This window comes from Vicugna pacos, chromosome 33 (assembly GCF_048564905.1).
Source record: "Vicugna pacos chromosome 33, VicPac4, whole genome shotgun sequence".
NCBI lineage: Eukaryota > Metazoa > Chordata > Mammalia > Artiodactyla > Camelidae > Vicugna > Vicugna pacos.
The window spans coordinates 11,224,694-11,252,495 of record NC_133019.1 but is presented as its reverse complement, the minus strand read 5'-3'; the positions used below and the strand labels follow the sequence as shown (position 1 = coordinate 11,252,495).

The 27,802-nt window shown below is 56.0% G+C and overlaps 1 protein-coding gene across 5 annotated transcripts in view; it reads right to left on the bottom strand.

Annotated features, from left to right (window-relative positions):
* BCL9L (BCL9 like) overlaps positions 1-16,731 on the bottom strand; it is a 28,130-nt gene extending 11,399 nt beyond the window's left edge. Inside the window, exons 1-3 of one of the 5 annotated variants that reach the window (XM_015242160.3) lie at positions 15,951-16,731; positions 9,637-9,692; positions 1,004-1,105 (exon numbers count right to left, since the gene is read on the bottom strand). In XM_015242160.3, the coding sequence (XP_015097646.2) occupies positions 1,004-1,029 (26 nt within the window). In that variant the 5' untranslated portion in view covers positions 1,030-1,105; positions 9,637-9,692; positions 15,951-16,731. Of the gene's footprint in view, positions 1-1,003; positions 1,106-5,565; positions 6,568-9,636; positions 9,693-15,950 lie in introns of those variants that run through there. The other 4 variants (XM_006207752.4, XM_031670431.2, XM_072954116.1 and 1 more) reach the window with 4 other exon arrangements.
* Positions 16,732-27,802: the final 11,071 nt, after the last annotated feature.

Genomic DNA, 27,802 nt, shown 5'->3' with positions numbered 1-27,802 from the left:
GGCTTTGCGTTGGCAGAATATACCTGCTTGCTCAGCCCGAGCATCCATCAGACTGCAAACCTCCACGGCAACCCCCCTCCACTAGCACCTGACCAATACTTAAGCATCCTCTCTTCAAGGGCTTGCCTGTCTTCAGACTCCTTTCAAGGTCCCAAACCTCAACTTCCATGTGTCCCAATATCAGCAAGGAAGGGGCACAGGACCTGAGTGTCACTGCTCATGCCCCAGCCCCATTTCCTTGGGGAAGTGGGGAGAAGTACACCATAGAGTGGTACCCATTGGTCCAGACAGCTCCCCAGAGCAAGAGGGGAATGCCTGAAGAGGGTCCGCTGGCAGGCCTGGCGGGCAGGCAGGAGAAGGAGAAAAGGGGGAGGGGGCTGGTGTGTGGAGCAGACTAAAGCCAAGGATTCCTGCAGCCTAGGCTGCGGGCCCTTTAAGCTCCAGCCCGCTCCCCCCACCGCCTCCCCCTCCCCGGAGACCTATTAATAGCCGCTGGAAAGATCACATCACGGGAGAGGATATTTATCCCCCCTCATTCCACACCAGCTCAGATTTATTTCAGCTCTGCTGTCCTGCTGCTGCCGCCTGGCCCGGTCTGCCGGCTTCTCCTGGGGAAGGGGAGGGAAGCAGGCACCACCCCTCCCTCCAGCTCCCACCCCCAGCTAGACTGAGGCCAGAGGGCGCCATTGGACCCTACAGTGGGGTGGGTGGGGGTCTGCTCAAACCATTTTTAAAGGAAAGGGCTGGAAGGGACTAGAACAGCAGGCTTAGCTAGTTGCCATTCCTCTCTGTCCCCAGGGCCCAGGCACTAGAGCTGTGGGCTCCTGCCTCAGGGCAGGCCTTCCCATCCTGACCCCTCCTTTAGCGCACCAGCGGCCTGGAAGCCAGGTGCCCAGGGATGGGGGTCGCTCTCCAAGCCTGCACAGTTCGGCCCCGTCACCACTGGGCCCTTCCCTTCCCCTCACTCCACACACACATCCCGCCCTCCACGACACCCACACACCTTGTCTTGTTAGCCAGGATCCTCATGGCTCCCACACACAGTGGGGCTACGGCCCCTGTGCGTGCCCAGGGCCCAGCCAGGTACTCGGTACTGGAGCAGGGACTGCAGCAACAAGCCCCAAAGAGAAAACTTGTGACTTGGGGAGGGGGTGTGAGGAGGGGAGGGGAGACGGGGGGACTCAACAGCCCTGGGATTAGGGAACTGGAGAGGGTAGGGTGGGAATGGCAAATTTCGACTACTAGTCGGGGTCTCGATCCTAGCGGCCGGTCCTATCCCCATCCCTCCCGCACCTTACCCTCAGGGAGCTTGCAGTCTCTAGCAAGCCACCCCCCCACCGCCCCAAGGCCACAGGGGCAGAATTCACTAAAAGGATGGGCTGCAAAGGTGCCCGCGTGGGGCGGCCGTGAGGCCTGTCAGGCCCCCGGGGGGACTCCAGCTCCCAGACACACCCCTCACCAGCGGGGGGCGGGGGACCCCTGGCGCCCCGCCCCCGGGCGCCCCGGCGGGGAGGGGGCCGGGGGTGGGGGCGATGCCCCGCCCCCAGCTCGAGGCCTAGCCCGTGCCCATCCCAGCAGGCCCGGGCGGGCAGCGGGAGGCCTGGCGGGGCCCCGGGGCTGCAGCTGGGCTCTTCTGGAGACCAGTAACGCTGGCTCAGATTCCTCCCCGACCGCAAGAATGCAGGAGCCTCCCCTCCCCCCGCCCCTGCACCCCACCCCGCCCCCTTCGGCAGAGCCTGAGCGGAGAGGCAGAGCGAGCGAGCGAGAGAGCCAACGAGCCAGCGAGCGGGAGACGGGCAGGGCTGCAGCGTGCCTCTCCCGGCCCCGCACGCGCCGCACGGACGGACCCAAGGCCAAGAGCGGCGAGGGGCCGGGCGCGCGCTGCGGCGGGGCCGAGGTTCGGCCCAGCGCTGGGCGCCGCCAGGCAGGGGCTGTGGGACCCAACAGCACCCGAACTCTGACTCACACACACTCGCAGCTCACACGTGGACGGGGAGACAAAGACACGCACGGAGCCCAGGAAACTAGAGGCGCGCACACGCTGGCTCGCGGACGTGTGCAGAAGGGCGAGGGAGGCGCTGGCCGAAGCAGGAGCACGAAAACAGCCTGGGGCACGTTTCCAGAGGCGGCCAGAGGGCAGAGAGGGAGCGCGCCGACTCATTGAACAGATGAAAACACTGAGGCCTGGCCGCATGGGAGCCATAGTAGTCACAGAGAGCCCGGTAGTCACAGAGAAACACACACACAGGGCCGTAGGTACACCAAAACAGACTTACACAAACACACAAGACTCTCCCAACCGCCCCCCCCCCGTCCTGCCTCCCCGCCCCCTTGACCCATAAGGGGTGGGGGAGGGGAGGAGTCCTGGGCCTGGAGCTCCGTCCGGGTGACAGGCCCAGCCAGACTCCGGTGCACATTCCCTACTGGAGGCTGGGCTGGGATCTGGGCGGGAGTAGGGCAGGGAGGAGGACCCACCAGTGACCCTGTGGGAGCCTAACCCTAACTTAACCCCAGGGTACATTGGCCTTCCTTGCTCCAGCTCTGTCTCCGGGAAGGGAGGCTCCTCAGAGGAAGGTTCCAAAGTCCAGGGCCTGGCTGGGAAGCAGCCTGCTGCCTGCACCCATTGCCTGCCTCACCTGGAGGAGACCTGAGGCGGGGGAGAGCTAGAGGCAGCACCTGAATTAGGGGCAGGCCTATGGCAGACATGGGTCTCAGGCTTCCACCTTCACCACCTTACTGATCCTCAAAACTACCTCCCACCTGCAGCGGCAGTGTTACTATCCCCATTGACAATGAGGAAACTGAGATCTGAGAGAAGGAAGTGACATGCCCCTGGGTCACGTGACAATTACGTGGCAGCACCAAGACCCCATCCCCCTGGTGTTTCCCCTACACTGCAGTGTCATCCCCTTGGAGTCAGGACTGCTCACCTGAGCCCGCACCAGGCAGGTGGGCTTCCCCGCTGCCAGCTACTGGACCCAGCCCTCTGAGGAGGGGCAGGTCAAGGGCCACCCACTTTCCTTTTCTCCTGTTTCCTGTTTACAGCTTTATGGTTTACCTCTCATAATTTGGGAAGGGCTGTTAGAAAATTTGTCCTTTCCTAACTCCCTACTCAGGCCAAGGCCCCTCCCCAGAAGAATCTTGGAGTCCCCATCCCCTCTAGGACTCCACCCCCTCGCTCCCACCCCCAACCCCTCCTCCTGCTGGACGAGCTGAGTCAAGCACAGGTGAGTCAGGACTTTCCCATCTCACACTTCCCCCAGCTTTGCCCCTGAGGAGTCTGCCCCAGCTCCCAGAGACCCCCTCCTCCTCCACCCAGAAGAGACTTGGAAGGCCCTGGGGATGGGAGGCAAGGAGGCTGATTTCTGGTGGGTGCAGTTTTTAAGCAAACAGACTGAAGGGGGCTTCCCAGCACCAGGCCAGAAGCCCTTGAGATGGGGGAAGGGAAAGGGATGGAGCTTTGGGAACACACTACTGTGGGGGTAGGGTGGGGAGTGGTGACATGTGCTTACAAACAGGGAGCAGGTGCCAGTCACCTGAGTGAAAGGCGAGGAGCAGACCCACGAGAACGGAGCTGAAGCCTGGGGGGCTGCTGAGACAAAGCCTGCCTGAGATCTTCTGCTCTCCTGGTGCAACTTGGGGGAGGGGTGGGGCAGTGACCTAAAGGTTACAGTGGACCTGACCTCAGCTGGGGGAGGAAGACCAGGAAGGCTTCAATAGATGCCCAGGGCCTCCAGGTGGGACATGCCAGCTCCCTGCTCAACACAGAACTGCCACAGGCACAAAACACACACCAGTGGCAACCTGCCTATTTCCAGCTGCCCCCACCTTGAGAACCTCTGCTGGGTTTGCCAGTGTCTTGCCTAGCTCAAAACCCGCCCCAAAGAAGCCTTAAGAACAGAGTTGGAGGGACCGTGCTTCTACATGCAGTGGGCAGACACCTCCAGAGGAAATGCTAGGAGCCTCTGTGGTGGCTGAAAGGACAGGAACCTGCTGGAAGTATCAGGGGTGGGATCCTTGGCCACTGACTCAGGGAGAGGCAGCCCCCAAGACAACAAGGTCCTAAGGCCCCTTTCTCCTGGGTGTCAGGACTCCTTGGTCCCTAGAAGCTCTCCTCTACCACCCAGGTCACTTCCTCTTCCTGAGGTGGTGACTCAGCCGGGTGGGGAGGTCAAGGATTCATAGCGTAGCAGGAAATCTGCTCAAGAACCAAGGTATCGCTCTGGGACCCTCTGTGTGGGGACTTCCAGGCTTGGGGGGCCTTCCCCTCACCCAGGTCCCTAGCAGCTCTCCCCACTTCCCCCCACCTCCTGCCAAAGGAGACCATGCAAATTAACCATTTTTGTCTGGGAGTTTCCAGTCCACCCCACCTGCAGCCCCAGGGTAATGTCAGGTAACCCCAACCCCGCTGGGACATGGAAACTCCTGGCCCCAGACCTTCCAGTCTGGGGTCTTAGGGTGCTTCCAGGCTAGAGGGGAGGATTGTGCCCTTCTGGACACCACAGGCATAAGTGGCATTGCCTGGACAAACCAGAGGTCCTTTCACTTGGCTCTTGCAGCCAGTGCCCATGTGGCCAGGCCCCAGGAAGCAGTTGTGCCCTGGCAGTGGGGTGCCCCCAAAGGCTACTGCCCAATCCCTGGCTGCTCCCTCCAACATGGGGAGGGGGAGGGGGAGGAGGTGGGGGGCACAAGGAAACAAGACAGGGCAGGAAGCCCAGGCAGGCGGCGGGCACTCTGGGCCAGGCACAAACAGCCAACACAGGAAACCACAGCCCACCCCCGCCCACCCCACCCGCCCAAAGCTCTGGGAGAAAGGAGTGCCAAAAGCCTGGTGCCCCAGCAGGGGCGAGGGCCAGGGGTTAGCCCGGGGCAAGGGAGGGGCAAGAAGCTCTCCAGCCCTCTCTCGGTCCCAGACCCTACCTGGGGAGGGGGAGAGGAAGCCAGGCTGGCAGGGATGGTGCTGCCTCTTTAAATCCACCGAAATCCTGAGCTAGGCCCAACCCAGCTCTGGTTTCACAGGAAGGAAAGGAGCTCAGGAGCCAGTAGGGCAGGCGGTGGTGGCTGGAATTAGCCCCACCGGCCCAAATATATCTGGTCTCCACCTGCCACCCTACTGGCACTTCCTGCCCCCTGGCACCTGCACCACCATGGGGGTAGGAGAGGGTCTAGGGGTGACTCCTTACTGGGCAGGATACCCCAGTCTCTCGGAGATGCCCCATTGTTGCTGGGTACACGTGGTAGGAGGTGATGATGTCCCAAGCCCGGATTCTCAGAGGCAGGAATGGACAGGGTAGCTCCCTGTGGGCCCTCACCTGGCTTCTGTCCTCCAAGGGGTTAATCTGGCCCTTTTTTGGGGGGGGGATTAGGGGTGGCCTAGGAACCTCCTCCAAACTGCCTGGCGGCCAGGAACAATGGGGCCATTGTGGGAGGAGTGGAGTGCGGGCAGACTGCTGGCACGGGCTACACACCACGGGGCGGGACCTCACCCAACGCCCGCCTGCCCGCTGAGCCACTCTCTCCCCCAGGTACTGCCAGCGTCAGAGACATCCTTCCCAGCCCCCTCACCTCGCCGGCCTGGCCCAAACTCTTGGCACCAGCAGCACCTGGAGGGCCCTCAAGCTCTGCCCACGTTGACATCCAGACTGCCATGACCCTACAGGAAGCAGGGGCATGTGGGCCAGGACAGGGTGGGGGTAGGGGCTGACGAGACAGGATGTGTGCCTGTGATCCTCCTGCAGGGAAGACAGGAAAGCCAAATGGGGTTTCTGGTGTCAGTCCTGGCACCCTCAGGCAAGAAGGGCTTAGGGGATTGTGAGAGCAGTGACAGGCAGGGTCCCCTGCCCCCAGTCCTCCATTCCCACACTCATTCCATAAACCTGCTCCCTGAGGAGGCCCAGTCCCAGCAGCCTCGCCCTCTGGGACCCTGGCAGGCAGTGTGAGTGATGCAGGGGAATGAGAACTGGGTTTGCAGTCAGGCAGACAGGGTACCAATCACATCCCACCCCTTCTGAGCGACGCGACCTGGTCCATCCCTTCAGCGCGCTAAGCCTCAGTTTCCTCATCCACAAAATGAAGATATATTTATAGAGTGAGATCCTGATAGTGAAACTGTCCTCCAGCTATGACATGCTCAGCCCTCAACAAACCACCTCTGGCCGTGATGTCACCTTCCTTACCACCTGCATGGCAGTCAAATACATGGGTGTTTGGTAAAGATAGGCACTGTCCAGATATTTGCCCTTGTGTATCCAAGGGAACAGGGACCGTAGGCATCATCTCAGTGATACCAAGTACAAAGACTCGGCTCTTCCTCTGTCTTCACAGAGGCCAGCTCCCTCGGCTCGCACTCCCCTGGGTATCACTGGGATTATGACATACACTCAAACGCAGAGCATGAACCCAGAGAGCAGTTATCCACCCTCTTAGCCTCCGGGCTGTCTCAAAACCCCAAGAGACAAGCAAAGGGGAGCTTCCTTTCAACAGTGGCCTGCATCCTCTCCGCCAGCCACCTCTCCCAGCCCCGGCCCTTGGCAGTCTTCCTGCAGGGTCTGGGCTGGGAGAAAGCTGGAGTCTACTTTCTGTCATGAACTTCTTTCAAGAGTGGTGGGTCTGAGAAAGAAAAGCAACAGAGCAACAGGGACGTGCTGTTTTGGAAGCAGAGGTCAGGGAGAAGACCTGTCCTCTTCTCAACCAGAGAGGGCTGTCCCTCTCAGGGTGGCTCCACAGCCCCCAAAGGGTTAACAAGGCCCTAAAAATAACCTGCTCCCAGCAGGACCCACTGATTGGAACCCTTCAGCCATCTGTTCCCATTTTCTCCTGCTCACATTGGAACATCTGAAACCAGCCCCAGAGCCCCAGCCCAGTCCCAAAAATAGCCCCAGCCTGCCCAAGGAACAGGCCCCAGGGGCTGGGCACAGGCAGCATGGCTAGCCCAACAGTGAGACATGGCCCAGGCCAACACTGAGCCCTCACTTCCAGGCCCATGGAAGGGAGGTGTCCTCTCTGGTCCCAGAAAGAGCTGGTGAGTAGAGCCGGGGGCCCCAGCCCACCCTTCTTGGTACCAGGCCAGAGAAGGTACCTGTTAGCCAGTCCCAGGTCTCAGACCCAGGAGCTCTGGTCTCCCAGGCACTTTGGCCACATCTAAATCAACTTTCTCCAAAGATTTGGATACTCACTCCCAAAAGATCCAAACCACTTGTCTGCAGAGCTTCCCTCCCTTGGGCATTCCACCCCTGCTGCCCACTCCTGGGCTCCCCACCCAGAATTTCCCAAGCCTTGGCCCCTCCATCATCCCACTCCCAGCCCAGGGTCTTTAGGAGCCTTGCTCACCCGAAGTTACTCAACATTCTCCCCTGGCCTGCCCCAGGGCACACAGAGTGGAAACAAAGCTTTCCCCAGCCCTGCTCACACTCACCCATGCAGCAGAGGAAAGGATTCTGGGGATGTCCTCTGGATGCAGTGGATGCTGATATGACCCCACCCCTCCTCTGGACTTCAGGATGTCTCCTTCCTGCCCATCTGTGTGCAGCAGGTGCCAGGCGTGCCCATCTGGGCTTCTATACATATCACAGGCCTGGGCCCTGCCCTGCCACACTCAGGGAAAATGCCCAGGCAGGGTCCACGGAATCCAGGGAACCCCAGGCCCCAAGGCAGACCTAACAGCTGTTATCCATGTCACAGCTCCACATTGCCACTTTTCTCCCCAAGGAAGGTCCCTGACCCCTTGGCCAGGAAAGAAAGGAGGCGGCCATTTATGCCATTTAAGGACAGAGTGTCTTAATGATTGTTCATACTGGTGCAGGAACAGAGCAGCAGGGGATGGAATAGTGGGAGGGGTGCTGAAGCTGATCTGAGCTAATAGTCTCAGGGAAGGAGGGCTCAGCCCTGAGAAGTGCTGGGAGATGGGGATGGAGACAGGCCCTCAGTCCTTAGACCCCCCTCCAGGTCCACAGCTATTTGACAAACTTTCAATCAAGATGTCAGCCAGGCCCAACAGTGGGGAAAATAAGGCAGCAAGAAGATAAGTCTGGAAAGGGTATCTCTTCCTCACCTCCCACACTCCTCCACCCACTTCAACTCTTCCCCTGCTAAAGCCCCTGGGAGTGGCATGAGTTCCTGTGAAGAGCTATGACTAATAATAATGGGAGGATCTCTAATATTTATTGAGCATTTGCTCTGTAACATCACGCTGTCCTGAAAGCTCCACATGCATCATCTAATTTAACCCTCAGAACAACTGTACAAGAATGTACTCTTATTATCCCCCCTTTAGAGATAAGAAAACTGAGGCACAGGGAAGTTAAGTAACGTGCCTAAGGCACACAGTTCAGAAGTAGTAGAATCAGAATCTGAACCCAGACACTCCAGCAATTGGGCTCTTAACCATTTCATAATACAAGTTCACCCTGGTATCAGCCCTCTGTGACGAAAGAATGGATGCCTCACTCCCTCATCCCACACATTCCCTCCAAGCCCAATGAGCACTAGGTCCTAGCTAGAGGCCACAGTTCCTGCCCAGGGAAGAGATCAAAGAAAGGCCATTACTCCCCAACCCCTTGACACAGGTGCAAGGCCCGCTGGTGCTCTGAGAGCAAAGTTATTGGGCAGCCCCAGCCCCACCCACCCCCCATCCGTTACATCTTCACCCACCTGGTCCCTAAGAGTCTGGAGAGGGAGCAAGGCAAGTTACCATGACAACAGTACAGGCCCCTGCTGAGAGAGGCCCAGAGGCCTGAGAGGAGTCTGTGGCCCCTCCCACTCTGCAAGTGGGGGTCAAAGGTCAAGTGGGACTCCCCAGTGAGTGTGGAGTCCCTGCCCCCCTACCTGCTCAGCCACACCTGTCACTGTCCCCCACTTTTTTCATCGCCTGAGTTGGAAGTAGAACCACTTCCTCCCCATCCCAGAGGGGTAGTGGCCTCCAGCAGGGAGGGTGGAGGGATTAGACGCTCCTCCCTCCTGAGGACAGTCTAGGAGAAGTGCCTCCTCCCAGTCCTCCACTTTCTCCAGCTTTCCCTAGTCAGACCAGGAGCCTAGAGGCGTGTTTGTTGTGAATTCAGGGAGTTGTTGCTAAGTAAGGAAGGAGGGGAGGGAGGGAAGGAGGGATGGGGGTGGCAGTAGGGAGAAAGCATGCGAATGTGTGCGTGCGTGCGTGCGTGCGTGCGTGCGTGTGTGTGTGTGTGTGTGCGTGTGTGTGTGTGTGTGTGTGTCTAGGGGCCAGGGCAGAAACCACATTACCATGGCTGGTAGCCACCCTGGCTTTGACTCAGCCAGCTGAGGCCAAAGCCAGCGGGCGAGGGGGAGCAAGCAGTGGGGATGACCAGGAAGGAAACCGTACCTTGCCCTCCAGGGGTGACTGGACTGGGGCTCCCCAGCTCCCAGCCCGGCTGGGACTTTCACTGGAGCTTTATCAGGCGCTTTAACCCTTCCTGCCCTGGCCCCGCCCCCTTCCCCTACCGGGTTCCAGGTTGTAGGCTGTCAGCGCCCCCTCCTCTAGGGGGAGGAGAATGAAAGGAGAAGTGGGGGCAGAGAGCCAGGAGGAGGGCGCCCAAGACAAAAAGCCAAGCAGGAGGCTTCTGCAGAGGCAGTCAGAGCTGAGCGAGGCGGCTGTGAGGACACACAAGCACACAAACCTCTCACCTCAGGATAATGCGGGTCGGGCTCGGGCTGGAGGGTGTGATCTGGGATGGGGCTCCCTGTGGAGAGAGGGTCACAGCTAGAAGCCCCAGGCCAGCAATCTGTGCCCCTGTTCCTCCCATAACCCCAGCCGCACCCCCAACACGCACACCACTAAACATGGACACACAGACAGGGCCTGCAGCTCCAGGAAGTCCCTGAGCTACTTGGACACCAACCCCCCTCCACGACTTCTGTGGATTGGCTGGAAGCCAGGCCTGACCCAGCTGCCCCACCACACTGCTCCCCCTCCGTCCCCTGGAAGCAGGAAAGAAGGCACTGGAGATGCCTTAGAGCTCCCTCAGAGCTCGGCCCCACAGGGAGAGAACGGGGCAGATGACTCCCACGGCCCCCGCCTGAGGACCTGGGTGGAGGGATGGACAGGGAGGCCTGAGGACCCCAGCTTCCAGCACCAGCCACCCCGGGGTTATCCTATGTCAGGGAGAAGAATGGGGTGGGTCCTATGTCCCTGTGTGGTCTCCTTGGTGACACCCCCTGTCCCCTAGAGTCTGGGGACCAGGCCTGGGTGGGAGGGCCTAGGGTGAGAGAATCAGGCTTAGCAGTTTAGTAAGAGGGGGCTGGGTGAAGCTCCCACAGGCAGGCGGGAGGGAGGCTGGTGGCTGGGCTCAGTTTGTACTGGGGGTCAAAGGGGAGTTCTTTTCCGAAGAATTCTGGGAGAGACGCCAACTAGAGCAAGCTGCTAACCACCCCTCCCTCTCTCTCTCACTGCGCTGGTGGGGGGGGGAATGTCCCTGCCAACCAGACTTAACCCTCTCTAGCCTGTGCTGCTCCCAGGCCCCAGATGGGAGAGTTGAGGAGGGGACCTCCAGCCAAGCTTAATTTCCAGTTCTAGGGGGCAAGCACAGGGCGCCTGCCAGCACATGGTACCACATGACCCCATCTGGTACTGCCCTGCCCTACCGCCACCTGGGTGACTTTTCTGGGCTCATCTCCTGAAGGTGTCTGCAGTGACGTGTGTGTGCGTGTCTCAGAGACAGAGATTGAGAAACAAACTGAAAATTCCTTGCCAAGGTCCTCCCCCTGCTGGGTCACTGAGCACTGTACCAACCTGTGCCTCTACCCCTCCCTTCCTCCCACTGCATCCTGGGACCAGAGGCCCCTGGGGGTGGGGAGTGGGTAAAGCGACACCTCCCCACCTCCTGCTGCTGTCTCCATAGGCCCTTGGCTCTGACAAGCAGCCCCTGCCCCAGCCCTCTTTTTCGCTGATTTGCTACAAATGCTTCTAGAGGAAAGTATTCAATTATAGCCTGAGATCCCAGGATGAGAAATTGAGTCATAGTGAGGTATCAGGGGTTCCAGTGATCGCATCCCATGCAGGCATAAGTCTACTAATACCACTCTTGCTTTGGAAAAAAAAAAAAAACTCCCTCATGACCCCTTCCGCACCAGCAACCTCTCCTCCTGTAGAAGGCTGTCTCACTGCAGAAGGAAGAAATAAGATTAGACATCAAGAAGCAAGAAGGACTTCCCAGGATCAAGGCTATGGTGGCAGCTGGCCCCAAGCCAAACACTTCATATTTCTGGGGTGGCACATCACACCCCCACCCCCGAATTCCAGGCCCCTCTGGCTTCTGCTCAGGCTGCAAATTTGAGTGTCTTCTCTTGTCTCGCTGTCTGCCCCTAGCTAGAGAAGTCAACTTTCCTGAACTTTAAATTAGCCACCAAGCTCCCAGGTCTAATGTGGCTGGTTGTTTCTTGCCTCCAATGAAGCAAATGATCCCAAGGGTACAGGGTGAAGTCCCCTTCCCCAGCCCTTTCTTTAGAGCACTGGGCCTCCTTGTGACAGCCCCCAGGACAAGAAAAGGGTGGACTGGTAGTGCTGGGATCCTCCAGGTGCTAGGTGTCCCTGAGGGGCAGAGGAAGAGAGCCCAGCCCTGGGGGCAGTTTATCCCCAGTGTTCCCCACTGTACCACTTTCTCTCCAAGGACCACAGACCTATCATAAGTCTTGGCCCCACTCCAGAAAACCTCCCTATCAGAGGACAGAGGACTCCATGTCCCAGGGAGCTCCGAGGAGACCTTCGCCTACACACCCCAGAAGCGGTTCTGAGGGAGGAGGAGAGAGGTAGGAACAGAAAGGGAGCGCAAAAGTGTGTGCAGACACACATGCAGTAAAGGGACACAACCCTGAGCACACACACTCCTCAAATGCTCCCAGACACATGCACCTGAGAGAAACAGACACATTTCCAAAGACAAACATCCAGGATACCTCTTTAAAATAACCCAAACTCCCCCAAAATGGCTCCTTAAGACACATAGAGGCTCCTATCCTGATAGAGAAGGCCCAGGAGAACCAGGAAACACAAAAGACATCCGCCAGTCAAACAGAACTGCCCACAGACAGAAGACAGACCCCCGCACACACACGGAGCAGTGTGCACATGGCCATGTGCTAGCACGCAAACTCACACACACACCCGGGCAATGCACAGCGTGAAGTCAGATTAGAGGACTAAACTCTGGGCTAGTGGGGAGGAGGGGAGTCAGAGTGGGGTGGAGAAGTACGCAGGGATTTCAAAACAATCCTAGTTTCGAAATGCTGGAAATGCTGGATTCAGGGCCATTCCCAGTTGAGGCTGGGGGGTGGAGAGTGAGGGGGGAGGGGAAGACAGGCCAGCATGGGGCCACAAGCCCATTGGAGGAAGGGCTTGGACAGAGGGCAGTCCCTGGGGAAGGGGGACTAGGCCAGACACCAAGGTTAGGAGGGGCAGGTGGCCCAGGGCCAAGCAGAGAGGGCCTGGGGTGGAAAGGAGGCAGAGGAGAGGCCTCTGAGTTAGCCACTGACTGGAGAAGTGGGAATAGGAGGGAGGCCACCCTTCTCAGGACCAAGAGGAAGGGGAAAACTGCCTGGGCCCTTTCCCCTACCCACGGGCAGCAGCGAAGGTGGCCACTTTCTCCCCTGGAGTGGCAGGCTGGCTCCCCTTCCCCAGCAGCTAGCAGAGCCCCAAGGCGGGCCTAGAGCTCAGCAGTCAGAGAGTGTGGGAGGACAGCGAGGGCTTGCAGGGGTCAGGGACCTTCCACGGGACCCAGGAGCACCCCCCCTCCCAGCAGCCCGCAGTCAGGGCAGAGTGTAGGACATCTCCCTGGGAACCCAGGGCTTCCCACCTCTCCCATGAGGGTGGGGGTGCCCGCAAGGAGGCTCAGGCAATACAGCATACCCCCACACCCAGGAGGTCACCCCTCTCCTCCCAGGGCAGCAGAGTGTCCTTACTGCCCCTCCCCCCACCTCCAGGGAAAGTCGGCAGCTCTCTCCCAGGGAGGGGAGGTCAGGCCAGGCTGGGGGTGGGGCTCTGGAGGCCTGGACCTGGCACCCAGCAGAGGAAATTCCAGGCTAACTCCAGGCTGCCTTCAGGGCGGCCCATCCAAGGGACAGGCAGCACCTTCAGTGCTGTGGCTTCCTTCACCTAGCCCCTCAGCTCCTAGCTGCTGGCTACCTGGTCCTCAAACTGGCTCCAGCTCCAGCTCCAGCTCAGGTAATCAGACGGTGGGGCCAGAGGAAACGGAGCCTCCACCAGCCCCATCCTGGCCCTTTGGCCAGTCAGAGCCTCTAGATCCCTGGGGGCAGCCCCCACAGTGTGGCTCTGGGTGGGCAGCTGGCGGGGCTGGCAGGCAGGGGCACAGATGCCAAGCTAGAGCAGCTAGGTGCTCAACAGGTTGAGCCAGTCCCTGGAACAGCCAGCCCCACCCCAGGGAGAGCAGGCCTGGCAGAGGCTCCCTGCCTGCGGCACCCAGCCTGTACCCGCTTGGCTCCCACGGCTGCCCACTTTCCCACGGTGCCATCCCCTCTGCCCCCTCCCCCCAAGGTCAGCACTCGAGCAGTACCCAGGGCTCCTGGCACAAGAAAAGGATGCCGTTTCCCCATCACCTCTGGGGTGCCCAGGCTCTTGGAGTGCCTCATGACCAGCAACCAAGGAGCCCCAAGAAGAGAAAACATGGCATCAGGCCAACCAGAACCCCAGAGTGCCCCCTCCCTCCTTGCAGACCTCTTCCAGTCCTGGGCAGACTGGACACTCAGACACCCTGGCTCCCTGCAACTGCCCCCCTGGGGCGCTGGGACAGAACTTCAGCCTGTGGCGCCAGAGGCAGTATGGGGTGACCCCAGCTCCTGTCTTGGACTCCCTGGAGGAGGGGCTGCTGAGCTGGGTGACTGCTGGCTCCCTCCACTCCCACCAGAGCTGCTGCTGCCTGCAGCCCTGGTCCTTCCCTCCCATCCCACTCCTGGGCTCCTTGGAGCTCCATCCCAGCCCCTCCCCCTGCAGGCAGGCAGCCCCCTTTGCAGGCATCTCCTTTAATCTAAAGCAGGTGCCAGGCATTCCAACCCTTGCTGAGTCGACATTGCCACCCACTAGGCCTCTGCCCAGAAGGCTACTGCCCTGCCTGTTGATGGAACTTGAGTCCCCAGCCTGTGCTCCTGCCTAACTCAGGTACCCAGAAATTGGACGGAGGCAGGAACTATCTAAACAGAGTCATGGGGGCCCAACACAGACTCAATAAGCAAGTTTACTAGGTCCCACCTAACTACTGTTGTGATCAGTTGTGGACCACCAATCCTACTCCAAGACTCTGTAATCTCTTCCCACCTGGACCCTCAACCTCAGTAATTAGAAACTCACTCTGAGCCTCCATATGGATCTCCAGAAACCATCTCCAGCATGGGCCCCTGCTACCCCAAGCGCAAGAGTTACCCTGAATCCAAGATTATAGGTATTCTCCCCATCATGAGCACATTTTCCAACATTAACCCCCGCCCTACCCCAATCAGGAGCAACACAGGTAAGCAGAGAACCTCCAGAAGACTGGCCTTCCAGGCTTGGTTCTCCAAGGCCAAGGAGCCTGATCAGCTGGGGGAGGCAGCACCTTCATCCTGACTCCAGACTCCCTCTGCCCCTTCCCTTCCTCTCCCATTCTCACCCTGTCCTGAAGCTTCTATCAGCAGGCGCCTCAGAGCTGATACCAGCAAGACAGGGCCTGAACATGCTCTTCCCCTGGGGCCATGAAATCATGATCCTGACCCAGAGAAGGCAGCCAAGCCGGTGCTGGGGGCATCTGACAAGCCAGGCAGTCCTAGCCAAGAAGTGGCCGCTCCTTGGAGAGGCTGAGGAGGGGGGAGAACAAGAGGAGTGGAAGCCCACCCCAGCTGCAGGTCTCATTCGGAGAGCTGCCCAGAGGCATCAGTAGGGTTACAGCAGATACTGTGAAGACAGCTTTCCTAGATAAAACAGGAAACCAGGGGCAAAGATCAAGTGGGCCTCCAAGCCCCTTTCCCAGGGCTCACGCACACACCCAGCTCACCTCTCCCAGAGCAACACTTTTCCTCCCTGCAACAGAGGCCCCCCAGACACAGACACAGACACACACCCCAAGCAGCAGACAGAAGGAGGGAGGAGGGGGTGTCAGAAAAACCCGGAAGGAAGGAAGCTGGACAGACAGACAGAAGCTGATCCTGGCTTCACTGCTCCAGAGAGACACCCTCCAGACTCCCAGACTGTGAGGGACACTCTTCTTCTCAGCTCCCAAGAGGAAGAAGGGGAAAATAGAACTCAGTCTCCCCTAAAACCAAATTCCAGCAGCCCTGGGATACCCCAGCCAAGCAAGAAAGCCCTAAGCCTCCCTTGTCTTTCCCCCATTCCTCTCCCCAGGGCTCTTCCAGACCAAGGCAGAGGCTGCCTCCCCTTAGCAGTGCAGGGACACCTCCAAGGACCTGTGTGACTGCCCCACCCCCCCAGCCAAGCCCACACCACTAAGAATCCTTGGCAGGGGAGACTCCTCCAGTCACAACCCCTGCTGCTCCTAGGCAGTGCCTGGGGGCAGAGGGTGACCCTCAGCAATCCCCAATCCCAAGGCACCTCCTTCTGGAGAATCCTATCAGCTAGGAGAGGAGTACTGGGGTGCTGAGACCCAAGGGGCTGGTAAATCTGGGTGGGGGACTACATCTCCCAGAAGCCCCCAGGGCAGGGTTGCTGCTCCAGCTGGCCCAAGGCCGGCCTTGTTCTCTGCGCTAGGGGGGCAGGGTCCCCAGGCTGCCCCTAAGCCCTCCCCACTGTGTTCTGGGGCTGCCAACCTGATTGGGGGGCCAAGAGTAGCCTCCACTAACCCTGGGGGCATTCGCCACCCATTAAACAGCCCAGGGGTGCGTTCCAGAGGGCAAGAGACAATCATACTGTGTTCCCCCTCCCCAATTCGAACTGGATCTTCCTCCTCGCGCCTCTGCTGGCCTGGCATGACTTTCACCCTCGGCCCCAGCCCACCCCTCACCTCGCGCGGGTCGGGGGTCCTCACGCCAGGCAGGAGCTGGACGCCATGACCAGGTCAGGGTCGGCGGGTGGATTGGGGTCCTCCTGCTCGCCAGTTGGAGGTGCGGAGAGGGGCGGGCAGGCGGTGATCTTTTGATCCTGGACGCCTTGATCTCAATACCAGCCCGGCCTGGGGAGTATCCGGGGGTCGCTGGGCGCCTGGGTTCCTGCCTCCCAACCGCGGAGCATGGTCGTGGGCGCCGGGCAGCCGCGGGAAAGAGCGCACACCCGCCCGGCCCGGGGCTCGGGGCTGGGGTCTCGGCCCCGAACCTCACGGCTCCGGCTCCTGCTCCTCCTCCCTTCCTTCCTTCCTTCCTTCCTTCGCCTCCTCCTTTCACTTTCCCCGAGGCCCGCGGGGACGGCGGGCGCGGGGCGGGGAGGGGGCTGTCTGGGCGCTTATTGTTGGTGGGTTGCCGAGGGTCCGAATCGCAGCCCCCGGGCGGCGCGGCGCCGGGGGACCCAGGCGTGCGGGCGTCCGGCCGGCTGGCTCCGGGCAGCGGCGGTGGTGCAGCGGCCCCGAGTCCGGGGCATGTCCGGCCACTGGCTCCGCCGCTCGCCGCCGCCTCCCCGGGCTCCTCTGCGCTGCCGGAGCCTCGCTCGCCCCTCCACTCGGCTCCGCTCCCCAGCCTGAATAAGCATCGGGGCTCTCTGGCTGCCTCCTTCTGCCTTCATACCAGAGCCCGGAGAGGCCCCTGTCAAAATAAGAGCTCCCCCATCTCGCTCGCCTCCTCGCCCAACCCGGCTCCCCCAGCCTCCCAGTGGTCTGACTCGGTAAGGCGCCCGGCCGGCTAGCGGGAGGCAGGTTGGCCCGGGAGCGGGGAGGGGGCTTCTATCTCTCTCGCCTCCCCATTCCCGAGGACTGGAGAGGAGACGTGCCAACAGCATCTCAGGCTAGGGAGAGGTCTGACAAACCTACCCTCCTATCTATACTGATTGGAAGGAGTGGGAGTTGCCTAAACTCCCCCAGCCCCCAACACACACACACACACACACACACACACACACACACACACACACAACACACACACACACTCCCCACTGGGTCATCTCTTCATTGAATCCACCCACATTCATTATGCACTGAGCATCTCTTTATTCACTTTATTCATTTCTATTTCCTAGCAGACCATGAGGTCCTTGAGGACATAGACTAAATTTTTTTTCATCTCAGTCCTCAGCAGTACAAAGTGGATGCTAAGAAAATGTGGAAGTGAAACCTTTGCCTTCTCAAAAGAACTCTCCCCTAACCTCAAAGTGCTACTACACACACACACACACACACACACACACACACCCCAAGACCCTGTAAGAGAGTCAATCCAATGAAAAACAGACTGCAGAGCACTTTAAAAAAGCATTTCGGGGGAGGGTGTAGCTCAGTGGTAGAGTGCATGCTTAGCATGCACCAGGTCCTGGGTTCATGCCCCAGTACCTCCATATAAATAAACAAAAATAATTTTAAAAAAATTAAAAAGCATTTCACATATGTTATTTCAATGTTTGCCACAGACCTATGAGAAAGATGTTATGGCCCCATTACACTGATGAGGAAACTGAGGCTTGCATCAGTTAAGGTCTTCGTCAGGGTGACATAGCTAGAAAGCGGTAAGCCCAGGACTAGAGTTTGGGTCTCCTTATCCCAGGGCACTTTGCCTGTATCCCACTGCCCCCACCCACCCAGAATTAATACCAACAAGTAACAAGGCACAGACTGCTGCAGAAAGGAAGGATACTAGCAAGCCCCATTTGCTCCTGCTTTTGGGCTCCTCTGATCTCTCCCCTGCTCCTCCTCACAGATGGCCTCCAGTTAGCTCTAGCCCTCAATGACCTCCCTCTCTTTTGACCATCTACGACATCTGTGCCACCAAATGGAATGCATACTTGTATGTTTTATCATGTTTCTCCTGTGTGTATGTCTGATTGCCACAAAAGATTCTTAAGGGCCCAGATCATGCCTCTATATCCCCCATAGCACTCAAGTGCTGGGTTCATAGTAGGGATTCAGTAAATACTCACTTGATGGGTTGATGGTGCCTGTAGCTGGGCACTGGCCAAGATTTGGAGAGGCGCAAGCAGAAAAGGAGGACAAACTGAAAGAAGATAACATAACAACCCATGGGGGTGCCTAACACCAACATTTACGAAGCATTTTTATACATACTATCTTTTGATCATACTTTGAGCCAATCAACAAAACTTCCCCAAGTGCCTACTGACTACTATGCCAAGACCAAGCTGGGTTAGGGACTGAATCATCACAACCCTATGAGACAGGTATTATTTCCACTTAAAGGAAAAGAAAACCTGAGCTCAGAGAGGCTGAGCTCTGATGTGAAAGATCCCAGAGCCTAGAACAGTACCTGGCCCGTGGAAGTAGAGTTTAATTTCTCCTCTCCAGGGTCCTGCAGATATAAGATAAGCCACAAGACAAGAAGGCCATTACTCAATCAGGATGCTTGTTAGAAGGAAGGGTTTATTTATGTGGATCAGTCTTCCATTACATCCATGACGAGCCACATGGACTGGTGATGATCCCTTTGGCACAATGCCCGGTTCATAGCAGGTCCAGAAAACAATGTTTGTAGGGGTGAGGGATGGCTGTGTTGCAAGGGGTCTGTGAAATGTGGTACACAGTAAGTTCAAGCGTATTTGGCACGTCCTGTGGAGTAGCTATGTAGAGCGCTCCCCTGGGTGGGGCTGTGACTCATTCTCCCAGCGTAGGTTCCAGGTTGGGATGCGGAGCCGGAGCTCTGGGCAGCCACGAGTTCTGGGTGGAACCCTGAGTGAGCAGGGAGGAGAGGAGAAAAGCCAGTGGCCCACTGCTGGAATGGAGTGGCTCCCTCTACTGGCGAGCTCGGGGAATCACCGTGTGTTTCCGCTTATCTGTGTGTCACTGTGTCACGAGGAGTGTCACAGGTGTGTCAGCAAGGGTTGGTGGAAGTTCGGGCATGGGTATAGTTGTGAGAGAGTGCCTTTCGTGGTGCAGTGTAGGTACGCCAGCGCTACGCGTGTCTGTTTCTGGAACCGCAGTATGGACACACACAACCACATTTTGTAATACAATTTACTTTTGGGGTAGGGGTAGGTGGTGGGCGGCGCTAGGGCTGCTGATTATCTGAGATTACTACCTGGGGTGACTAGGACGAAAGAATCCTCCAGCTGGTACTCATTATCGACCTCGTGCAGGTGGGAGGGATTCAAGATTAGAGAAATGTTCTGGGAAGGGACTCTATCCCCTAAAGTAACTTGGGACGCAAGAAAGGGTTAACGCTGAGCCCCACAGTGACTTCAATCATTGGTTCAGGGCACTGTCAGTCAGAGTTCTGGAGGCGGGGCTTGCGGGGCTGCCCTCGAACTGCCCAGCGCCCCTTACTTGCCCCTCGACCCTCACTTCATTTCACTTCTGGGCTGCTGCCACACCCCCCACCTTAGTGGAGATACCTTCTTGGGCCGTAGAGGAGGAGCGGATCTGGGCATCCTGGCTTCCCCACTCACTCCAGCTACCTGGCTTCCTGATAGATGGTGATTATTATATAATAGACCTGCTGGACAGAACAGTGCCAGCGCTCGGAACACTTTGCCCCCTCAGTGAAGCCTGCCCTAGGGCCTGGCACCAGCCGCACAGAGCCTGCCGCCCAGCTCTGCCGGCGTCCCCAGCACCGCCTCCAGCCTGGGGCGGGAGACCCCTCGGCCACCTTCTCCGGTGGCCCTGGGACCATGTCTTGGGATGGGGCAGGCGCCAGGCTGGAAGTCCGACCGGCGCCCAGCAGGTCTCAGGGTCGGCCTGTGGAGTCTGGCTTTACCAGCGCCTCTTAAGGATTGTGCGACCCACTTGGCCCCCTTCAACCTGAACTTGGAACTTGGGAGCCAATGGAGGTGGGGATAGGGGGAGCGGGGGCCAGGGTCGGACCGGGAAAGAAGTTTGGAAAAGGTGTGGGGGCAGGAAAAGGGAGGCTGGGAGAGGGGGCCGGCAAGGGCAGTGGGGGAGGGACTCTTATCCTGACAGGGCTCCCGCCTTCCCCGACTGGAGGGTTTGGAAAAACTGAGCAGGCAGCCAAAGCTTGGCTGGAAATCCTGCAGCCCACCCTCCTGGGGACACAAAGCTGGAGGGCGGGGGCAGGGCGGGGGAAGAGAGCACGACCCCGGGGAGGGCAGGGCCTCTTTTGGGGCTGGGGGCCCAGGGGCCAGGTCCCTGGGGAGGGGGTTCCTGGCGCTGTCTCCCAGCAGTCTGCTTCCCCCTTCTCCTACTCTACCCCCTCCTCTCCCTCCTCCTCCCCCTCCCCGGCTCCAGTCTTGCAGATTGCGGGCAGACTTAACTCCTTGTGCGCCAGCCCGGAGGACACCGAGGTGGTGACGCTGAGAGGGAGGGAAGAAGGGAGGGACTCCTGACCCCACTCCCACCAACAGTTTAACACCTTGTGGCCCAGAACGCAGTCTCGGAACTTGGGCTTGTCAGAGCCCTGGAAGGCTGCCTGGTACTCGAAGAGCGACACCCAAAACTCGGCACCTGAGTGCTGTGTAATCCAGTCCGCTCTCCTACCAGATCTTAACTGTCTGCCCTCCCCCGCCACCCCAATCCTCTGTGCTTCTCCCTCCACCCTTTGGCCACCCTCCAGCCGCCACCCCCACTAGTTGTTGCAAAGGGCCCTGACACACTGAAGGCTGCGGGGAACCCGGAAGTCTGGATTCTGTGGCTGTCTCGTCATTCTCTGCATCCCTCCTGGGAGGCCACGCGCAGGTGACCGCAGCCCGGGCCTCTCTTGCCTCCAGGGGGCTCCTTCACCCAACGGCGGCGGGAGTAGCTACCCAACAGAGGCAGGGAATTCTAGCCTCCCCCAGCTCCAGCTGGGACAAGGGCCTGAGTAGCCGGAAACCCTGACTTCACTTCCACCCTCGCCCCTCTCCTAGGCAGCACTTCCTCCACCATCAGATTTGCCCCCCAATTCGGCTGTAAATGACTCTGCTTGAGGGCTGTACCTCAGACTAGGCAGGAAGGGGTTAACGGAGCTCCCGGGCTCCCTGGGAGAACCAGGTGAGGCACCGCCCATCTCAGCCTTCAGGTGTGTGGGTGGGGATGTGGAAGGCCGCTGACCTCTGGGCTGCTTTTTTTTTTGCCCCCTGGTGGCTAGATCTGGTTTAGCAGTCTCTGGCAAACCAGACTAGCTGAGGTAGGGATTGGTGGAAGGACTTCGGAGACAGCTAGCGTACTCCTTCTGCAAGAATCGCACCTTCAGAGAGAAAGAGAATCCTCTGGGGAGGCTGGTGGAACGAGGGAGCTTCTCACAACCCCTGCCATGCCATCCCCACTCAGCAAGCTGCCTCAGCCATTTCCAGATCTTCACCCTAGGAATTATACTTTGCGTCCCAGGTGCCCAGACACCTGGAGGAGGGCAGGAAAAGATAGGCAATGTAGGCCCTCTCCTGCCAGTGTCTCAGCCCAATGGAGGTGGTCAATAAAACGAAGTTAGCCCTCACCTTCTCTTTTTTCTCTGCCCAGGGATTCCCATTCCCTCCAGATCAAGCAGCAAATTCAAACTTCTATTCTAGCCAGGCTTCAGCACTCCTACCAACTACCCTGTACCCATCAGCTTCCCTCCCCTCTAGCCAAGCTGCCTTCTGGGTTTCTCCCCCAGTAAAGGGGCCTCTTGAGGGATCTAGGTGCTCACAACCACTTCCTCTCATCCCTCTTAAAACAGGCAGGGCTGAGACCCTTCCTCCACTGTAACCTTGAAGCCCTCCCAGGTTAGGGAAGGCCATGACCTTCAAGGATTCCTTTCTTCTGTTTTTCCCAGTTGCCTCACTTCCTTCCCTCTCCCCATTCCTTTTTTTCTTTTTTTCCTTTTTAACTATTTTTATTTATTTATTTATCTTTATTTTTTTGATGGGGGAGGTAATTAGGTTAATTTATTTTGGGAGGAGGTACTGGGGATTGAACCCAAGACCTTGTGTATGCTAAACACACGCTCTACCGCTTGAGCTATACCCTTCCTCCCTTCTCATTCCTTTTATCCTCTATCCAAGGCTTCCTTTCCCATAAGCAGTTCACCTAACCAGCCACATATATTCCTGTCCTCCTTGGAGGCTATGACACCTGACTCCTCCAGGAATCCTCTGATCAACCTCACCTACTTATTCATCCAAAAAAATATCTATTGAGGACCTACCATGTGCCAGACACTGGATCAGACAACAGGTAGATGGTGGTAAATGAGACAGATGTGATTCTTGACCTCACAGAGCTTACAGTCTAGTTGGGGACAGAGAAGTGAATAGGTGATTTCCATTCAGGGTCATGAAGGCTTGGGAAGAACTTTGGAGAGACACCTATCCCGGACTTGGGAGTCTGGGAAAGTTTCCTGCAGGGAGCAACATCTGAGCTGAGACTTGTTACAGCCTAGGTGTGGTTCTGTCCAGGCAGACAGCACATCTCTCTGGAGGTCTAAGGATAGAGCAGGATCCCAAGCTGGGGATCTCACTAGATGTTCTAAGAGATCTCTAAGGTTGCATTCCAAAATCATCCATTTCTAATAAGTTCTGCAAGTCCCAAAAGAAAGGAGACTGGCCTGAGGGTCAAGAGTACGTGACCTTGGCCTAGTCAGCCAGCCCTGTTTCTGGGCTTTTGTTTCTTCAATTGTAAAACAAGGGGGCTGGATGAGTTTATCGCCAGGCTCTTCTTTATCAGGAAGATAGCAACTTTCTAGCAGGTTTGCTGTGTTGAGAGAAAAACAATCACATAGCTCTGGTCAGCTTGGGGATGGAAGGCAAGAGTCCATAAGCCTAGGAGAGGCTGTCATCCGGGAACATTTCATTCTTTTATTTGTCTGTTTTATGGGGGGGAGATATTTTTATTTATTTATATTTGAAGGAGGTACTGGGTATCGAACCCAAGACCTCATGCATGCTAAGCATGCATTCTACCACTTGAGCTATACGCTCCCCTGGGAACATTTCATTCTTGCCACCAACTGAAGGGAGAATCCTTTCTGAGATTGTGCTGGGAGTGGCGAGTATTGGCGGACAGCACCCCCATGATGTATTAATGCTACTGCATTAATTTGCTCTTCTATGCAGTGCTATAGAGCTTTTATTTTGAAGAGATGGGATGTTCAGAGGTGAGGAAACTGAGGCACAAAATGGAAAAATGACTGGCCTAGAAAATCACATGGCTGGTGAGTGATAGCTGGAAGAGGTGCCCAGGTCTCCTAATTCCCTGTCCAGACTCTTTCCACGACACCACTGCAGCTCTTGCTTCCAACTTTCCATTGGACTCCTTCCTCTGTCTGGCTCATTTCCCTGTGAGGCCATAAGATCTGCGAAGGCAGGCTTGGCCTCCTTATCTGGATGTCCCCCAGAGCCTGGTGCAGGGCTCGGAACAGAGGGAGGGGTGCTCAGAACCCCCAGTCTCCCAGCCCCTCCCTTTCCCCTCTCATCATGACCTGACTTACCTGCACATAGCTCTCTGGCTCAATCTAAAAAGGCATCTCTAGATTGTGGACAAAGCCTTGGGCCAGGCATATTCCCAGTCCCAGCCAGGCCTAAAACCTGCTCTGTGACTTTGAGTAAACTGATTAACTTCCCTGGGCCTCACTTTCTCCATCTGTCAAGACCTGTAACCAATTCTAACTCCTGGGGCATTTGTAACTTGAAATCCCAGATTAGGAAGTGTTTTTAAAAGCTGTAACTCTGCGGTAAGGGATAAACTTAACATTTCTGTCTTTTTGCAGGATGTTCTGTCTGCAGGGACTGGATGCTCTATCTGCTGGGGCCTACACCCTGACTCCATGCTGGGTCCTATGAAAGTTACAGGATATATAACTGGAATATATTCTGGGGTCCCACGGGCCAAATACCAAAAAAAATTTCAAAAAAGAATGCCAATTTTTACTTGTGTCTCTTGAAGTTGATCCAGTATTTTTGAAGTACAATTACAATGTGTCAATCTCTGGTGTACAGCACATGATCCAGTTGTTAACCTACAGCATGTCTTGTCAAATTCCCTCTCCTCTTCTATTCTGCTGTACCTTGCTACAGCCAAATCACTCTCTGCAAACCCTAAATCAGCCCTTCTCTCTGCCTCTCTCAGTTTCCTGTAGTCAACAGAGCTTTCTGTCTCTCTTGGCCCGCTGTCTTTTTATAACGTGGATTGGCTTAGCCTCTCAGGTTTCATTCTTTTCCTTTTTCCTTCACCCATTACCCAGATTCTCCTAACACACAAGAAAGGGGCCTGTCTCCTGCCACTTATCTCTCACCTCCTGTTCTCCGGGTTCTGTATTACAAAAGCCCTGAAACTGAGCAGGCTGTGACAAGGTTTCCAACAACAGGTGAGGGATAAAATTATCTTGGGGTTGAGGGAAGGGAGTGAGCAGAGGGAGGCTGAGAACAGTCAATGGTTAATAAGTTTTTATCCTGTAACAGATAATAAAGGCATCTGCCCTCAAGGAGCTTATAAAATGGGGACAATTAAAGAACAATAAAAGATGCTAAATCATTAAAAGATGTGGAGTTGATGCAACCAGTGCAGCTTGCATCCTCAGGTAGACCTGGTACAGAGCCAGGAAACTGACCTCAGGTACAGGGGAGCCCAGAGGGCTCAGTGAGAGGCACAGACAGAGCAAAAGCAGGAGGAGTCACAGATCTTGGTGTGAAGGGGTCTCAAAGACCAGCTACCTAGTTCCATTTCTTTCTGATGATCAACTCCCTGCCAACATCACTGGCAGTGTATCAGCATCTTTTTGAACACCTCCAGGAATGAGGAGCTTACTACCTCCCAAGGCAGCCCATTCCGTTTATGAACACCTATTTTTCCTTCCCTTGAGCTAAAGTCTACCTCCTAATGGTCTTTACTTATTAGTCCATGAACTACCTCCTAGTTCTTCACCTATTTGAGCTTTAATGACTCCAGACTCTTCTCCGCTTCTCTAGCCTAAGCACTCCCAGTGCACTAAATAGACACTGTGCCCATGATGACATCTGGACAACTTAGAGTGAAGCAGGACTGTCAATCCTCTCCTTTATTCCAAAAACTCTTTCTATTAATATGGCTTAAAATTGGATTCACTTTGGCAACTACATTTTCTTGATGAGTAAAACTGAACTTACTAAAACTCCTGATTCTGTTCTACCTGAGCTGCCTTTAAGACACATCTGGTCTGTGTGGGCTGTTGAGGTCTTACACAGACCACTGATCATTTCATCTTGTTAGGCTTTCCTATCATCCAATACATGGAGATGATTTTTGGATCCTTGTCCTATCTTTCAAAGTGTTTATTATCCCTCCAGGCTTACACCTGTGAAATGTGATACTATATTTTCATATATGCTATTAATAAAAATATTTAACAGTGGGGGAGGTATAGCTGAAGTGTACAGCGCACGCTTGGCATGCATGAGGTCCTGGGTTCAATTCCCAGTATCTCCTCTAAAAAATAAATAACTAAACCTAAAAAAATATATATTTGCCAGGACAGAGATGAAGGCAAACCCTAAAGTACACAAGTCTTCTGGTTGATACCATGTCATATTGAGAAGTAGCAAGATACAAGCTTTTGTAAGTGGGATGGGGTCAGATCATAATGAATCTCAAAAGCTTAATGGAAGAATAAGAAAATCAGAAGGCTCAGAACCAGAATGTTTTTGAGTAGAAGAGTCACATGGAAACAGGCCGGTGTAGCAACCAAACCAAACGAAACGCTAACTGTGGAACCCCACAAATCCGAGCCCTACTGCTTATTAGCTGTAGAACTCGGACAAATTACTCTAACTGCTCCAAGCAGCAATTCCTTCTCCTGTAAAATGCGATAATACCTACTTTATAGATTATTGTGCAGATTAAGTGAAGTGACATATATGAAGAGCCTAACACATAATGGGTGCTCAGTAAATCAAGAAGCAAAAAAAAAGAGGAAGAGAAGAAATTCATATTTAAGATGGGTTTGGAGGGGAAGGGTACAGCTCAGTGGTAGAGCCTGTGCTTAGCCTGCACGAGGTCCTGGTTTCAATCCCAAGTATCTCCACTGAAATAAAGAAACAAACAAACAAACAAACAATCAAACAAACAAACCTAATCCCCCCCAAAACAAACAAAATAATACATATACATGTAAAATAATAAGATAATTTTGGTTTCTAAGAGGTGAATACATTTCTAGGAGGCCCAAGTGAGAATGGGGCTAGAGTGAGATCCTCGAATGACTTGCTGGGCACTTAGTCCCAAGTGGTTTATATGAAAGGGCAAAGGGATAAAAGCAGATTCTCCTCTTCAAAGGAAGACTTTTTTTCTTTTTCTTAATTTTTTTTTTTTGGAGGGGGTACCTGGGTTTTATTTTATTTTATTTTTTAATGGAGATACTGGGGATTAAACCCGGGACCTCATGCATGCCAAGCACGCGCTCTTCCGCTAAGCTATGTCCTCCCTGCTCCAAAGGAATCGATACCCCTTGGATTCTAGTTAGATATGGAGGGTGACAGAGAGAGGAGTCAGACAGCACCAAGGTTTTTACACTGGGTAGTGACAGGGAGCTGCTGCAAAGAGGCGTTTGGGGAAGACGAGTTCATGTTTAGAGCTGTTGAATTAGGCATAATGGTAGGACATCCCAGTGGTTATGACCAATGATGAGGTAGAGAGACTTGATTGAAACTTTGGAGAGAGGGAAGTCAGAGCCAAAATTAGCTATTTGGGATGCACCCTACGCCAGGGGGAACTGTAGGCTTGGAGTGAGGTCTCTGAGGGTGAGCTGAGAAGCAAACCCCCAGAGGCACACTGATTCTGACTTGGGACTAGAGAAGAAACTGCCTGATCTTGCTTTCCCTCCCCACCATTCCCTGCCCCTGGTCGGAGTTGAAAGGGTGGAGGAGACCTTACATCCACCCTCGAATCACTGACCTCTGTCCAGAGCCCACTGGGGCCCAGCCAAGCCTCTTCACGACTCTCTGCTTTACCACCCTGACATCAGGAAGGAACACAAGTTCTTGTCCAGCCAACAGACTCTAGCTTGTTGCTACAATCATGGACTTGAGAAGGGAGAGATAAGGGGGGAAGGTATAGAGAGAGGGGTTTGAACAGAAGCAGGCAGGGACAAGTGGAGAGCAGGAGAGAAACAGGTGCTAAGGGAGAAAGGTGAGCATCATGTGCCAGAGAAACGCAGACCAATGGAGGAGGAAAGAGACTGAAGGAAGGGGCAGGAAAAAAGATTTGCCGAGAAACTGATGAAGTGCAACTGAGAAAACTGTTGCCATGGTGACAGGTCCAGAGGAGGGAGTAGGAATATAAATCGGATTATGAGTTGGGGGAGTGGGGAGGGGGGTTGCTCAAGACCCAGAGGCAGAGCCCCCACCCCAGGCCCTCCCCACCAGACCTCCACAAGGAACCCCTTTCCCAGAGGGCTCCCTGAGTCCACACCGAGGAGTGCAGTGAGGACAGGCGCATCGGAGGGCCTGGGGTTCTGGCACTCCCTCCCCTCCTCCCACCCTGGGTGAGACAGAGCTGTACCCCCACCCCAGTGTGCCTCATGGGCTCTGAGAGATCTCTCTCCATCAACCCTTGTTCTACTTCTCCACAGAGTCCCAAAGTGAAGAGAGGGGAGGGAACTTGGTTTTTTAAGCTCCTACTATGTGCCTACACTGTGCTGGGCACCTCATGCCTTGTTTCATTTAGTCCTCAGCACAGACCTCAGAGGTAGATTTATGGCCTCCATTTATAGGCAGGAAATTGAGATCAAAGTCCCAGGTTGGTAAGCAGCAGTCAGAGTGGGGTGCAGCCGTAGCCCCTCTGCTCCAAAGCCATTTCCTCTCCTCCTAGCCCTCTGCCTGCTTTGC